Source organism: Sardina pilchardus, chromosome 8, assembly GCF_963854185.1.
Source record: "Sardina pilchardus chromosome 8, fSarPil1.1, whole genome shotgun sequence".
Taxonomy (NCBI): domain Eukaryota; kingdom Metazoa; phylum Chordata; class Actinopteri; order Clupeiformes; family Clupeidae; genus Sardina; species Sardina pilchardus.
In genome coordinates this window covers 20861655-20864018 of record NC_085001.1, presented here as the reverse complement: position 1 = coordinate 20864018, position 2364 = coordinate 20861655, and the positions used below count along the sequence as shown (strand labels likewise).

The following is a 2364-nucleotide window of genomic DNA, read 5'->3' as shown; positions in this document are numbered from 1 at the left end:
CTATTGGCCAAAAAGTTGCATTGGCCCACCAGGAAAATGGCAGTATTTTCGAAACTAGACCTATAGTCTTGTCCCCTCTTGTCACTGATTGGGCAGGTAATCTGCTGACCGATGGACACGCTAGTGAACTATGGTGTTCCAGACTATTATCTCCCAGAAAGAAGATCTAGGTGGGCATGGTCAGGCTTAGGTGTGAGACACTGAATAAGTCGAAAAAGCTTCCCAATTGCTAATTAAAATCTACCTGATATAAAATGTGTTGCATGGTGAAGATAAGAATACTTGGTGAAACAGAGCAGTGGTAGACCCTTTTTCTGAATGCAAACAGCTGATTATTTGAAAGGCTTGTGTTTCTTGAATGAAATTATGCTCTTTAACTATACACGTGCTCTGCTGCTCTCGAATTTTGTAGCTGTGAGGTTCGTAGTCTCACCTCTTCTTACGCTGAAACATCATTGGCCACATTCGGGTGGGCGGGAACCGTTTCAAAATATCATCCATGATCCACGCCATTGCAACCCCTGTGCAATCGGAATCGCGCGCTTGTCCAATGTATTGCGCAAAACGACATAGGATATATGATTAACGCAAAGAACAGTATGTTAACATGGACCATATGTCTTAAATACGATTGGATTATGTTAGTGAGAACAATGGAAAATACTGTCGACGCAGAAAGTTTGATTTCGATTTCTTTGAGGAAAATTCAGAGTTCGCGGACGCAAAGAGGGGGCATCAAGCTATATAAAAACCTCTTGGTTTCATATGTCCTAAGAAATGCCAGGCAGGTCTGCATAGTTGATAAGCAAGATGAGACTCGTCGGAATCCCGTTGATGGAAATAAATATTTGCATACCATTACGAGTGACTTTAAATCTCACAATTCAGATTGCAACGTGGATTTGACTGAAGGGATGCGAGAGGATGATTTTGTAACCGTGTGTGCGCGGCAGTCCCTGTCATGGTCTGTTTGCCTACTGACGGACCATCAACAGGAGTATACAGAGAACGAGATCTTTCAAACCTTCAGTGAACAATCATTTCCTCCTGGTTCTGACTTCTTGAATCCAGAATGCTGTCAGACCACGATGTTGGACTTGGATACGCACGTAGTGTCAACTGTGGACAGTAGCTGCCATGTGGATTGCTCCGGTGCGCAAACATCTTTGCGCAACAACGTCTGGAGAAAACGAAAGGTGGACTTTGTCAACATTGATGAAGAACGGATGAATTCAAGTTCTTGTAAAAAAGAAAGACTTTATATTGCATGTCCGCCAAGTGAGAAGTCGGACTCTGTCGACGTTTCCAACATTGTCTCTATTTTAAGTTTCAGTTTAACAGAATTCATGAGCATCCAGACAGACGTAGAACAACATAGAAACAAAACGTTTCCCAAGTCACCTGCGTCGTGTAGTGAGGCATGGACACGAGCAATTGAAGCATGTTGATTGATTTGATCCCTATTGGAAAAGAGACGCCATCAAATGGACACACTGGTTTAGGGAACCTTTTGGTGGGTGTGGAGAGCGAGAGCGAAAGACGAGACGCAGCGCGGAGCACACACTACGAAATGTCAACAGTTGTTACACGTGGTGACCTCAGTAAGGAAGCATCGGGGTGATTGTAGGCTACGTCTATCATCAATGCCGTCAGTGCTTTGAAATCTGCTGCCTGTTCTGCCGTCTGTATGAGATGAAACCACAAATGCTGCAATTGCGTTAATGCGTAATGGTTTTACTTTATAAGTCGAGGGAATGCATGTTCTGGTATGTGAGTGAATTAGTTACATCTGTCCTTCCTCTGGGAACGTTTTATTTTTCTATGCATTGTCAATTAAATGTATGTTGCATTCTTACTCGTAAGTTATTCCTTTTATTATATATTGCAGTTGAATCAGCATTCCGATTTATGAGCGTCTGTCAGATCTCTCGTGATCTTCTGTATAACAGAGACACAAGCCTATACATGCCCAAACAACCTTATTGTTAGCTATTTCTTTTTAATTTGTTCGTTTCCTGGCATCTTATCACACCTGTTTTCCACTGCCACACAAACAGTAGGTGGTCCAGAACTCTCAAAATAAACACACCACTGGTTTGCTGCAATTTCGCTGAGAATGTGAACTTTGCGTGACAAACACTTTCCTCAACATTCTTCTTCATATATGTTTAAGCCACTCAAACAAATTGCCTTTCACGTTTTCCCCATACCAGTTAAACTCGGGGTAGAGCTGTCTATTGTCCTGTCCTGAAATGTTGGAAATCATGTAGGCTATTGTAACAAAACTAATTCGAAGCCACCTCTCTGTAAACAACCTTAAAATTGTAAAGTAAAAAAATATAACGAAAGAGCGCACCCTACTGG

General features: G+C 42.1%; 1 protein-coding gene across 1 annotated transcript; it reads left to right on the top strand.

Annotated features, from left to right (window-relative positions):
- Positions 1-554: 554 nt before the first annotated feature.
- On the top strand, positions 555-1760 carry LOC134089701 (immediate early response gene 5-like protein). Its single transcript, XM_062544145.1, has one exon. The coding sequence runs from the start codon at positions 579-581 to the stop codon at positions 1446-1448; it is 870 nt and encodes a 289-aa protein (XP_062400129.1). The 5' UTR covers positions 555-578; the 3' UTR covers positions 1449-1760.
- Positions 1761-2364: the final 604 nt, after the last annotated feature.

Excerpts from the sequence above, each read along its gene's own strand:
- LOC134089701 (XM_062544145.1), top strand. The coding sequence starts at position 579 with ATGATTAACGCAAAGAACAGTATGTTAACATGGACCATATGTCTTAAA.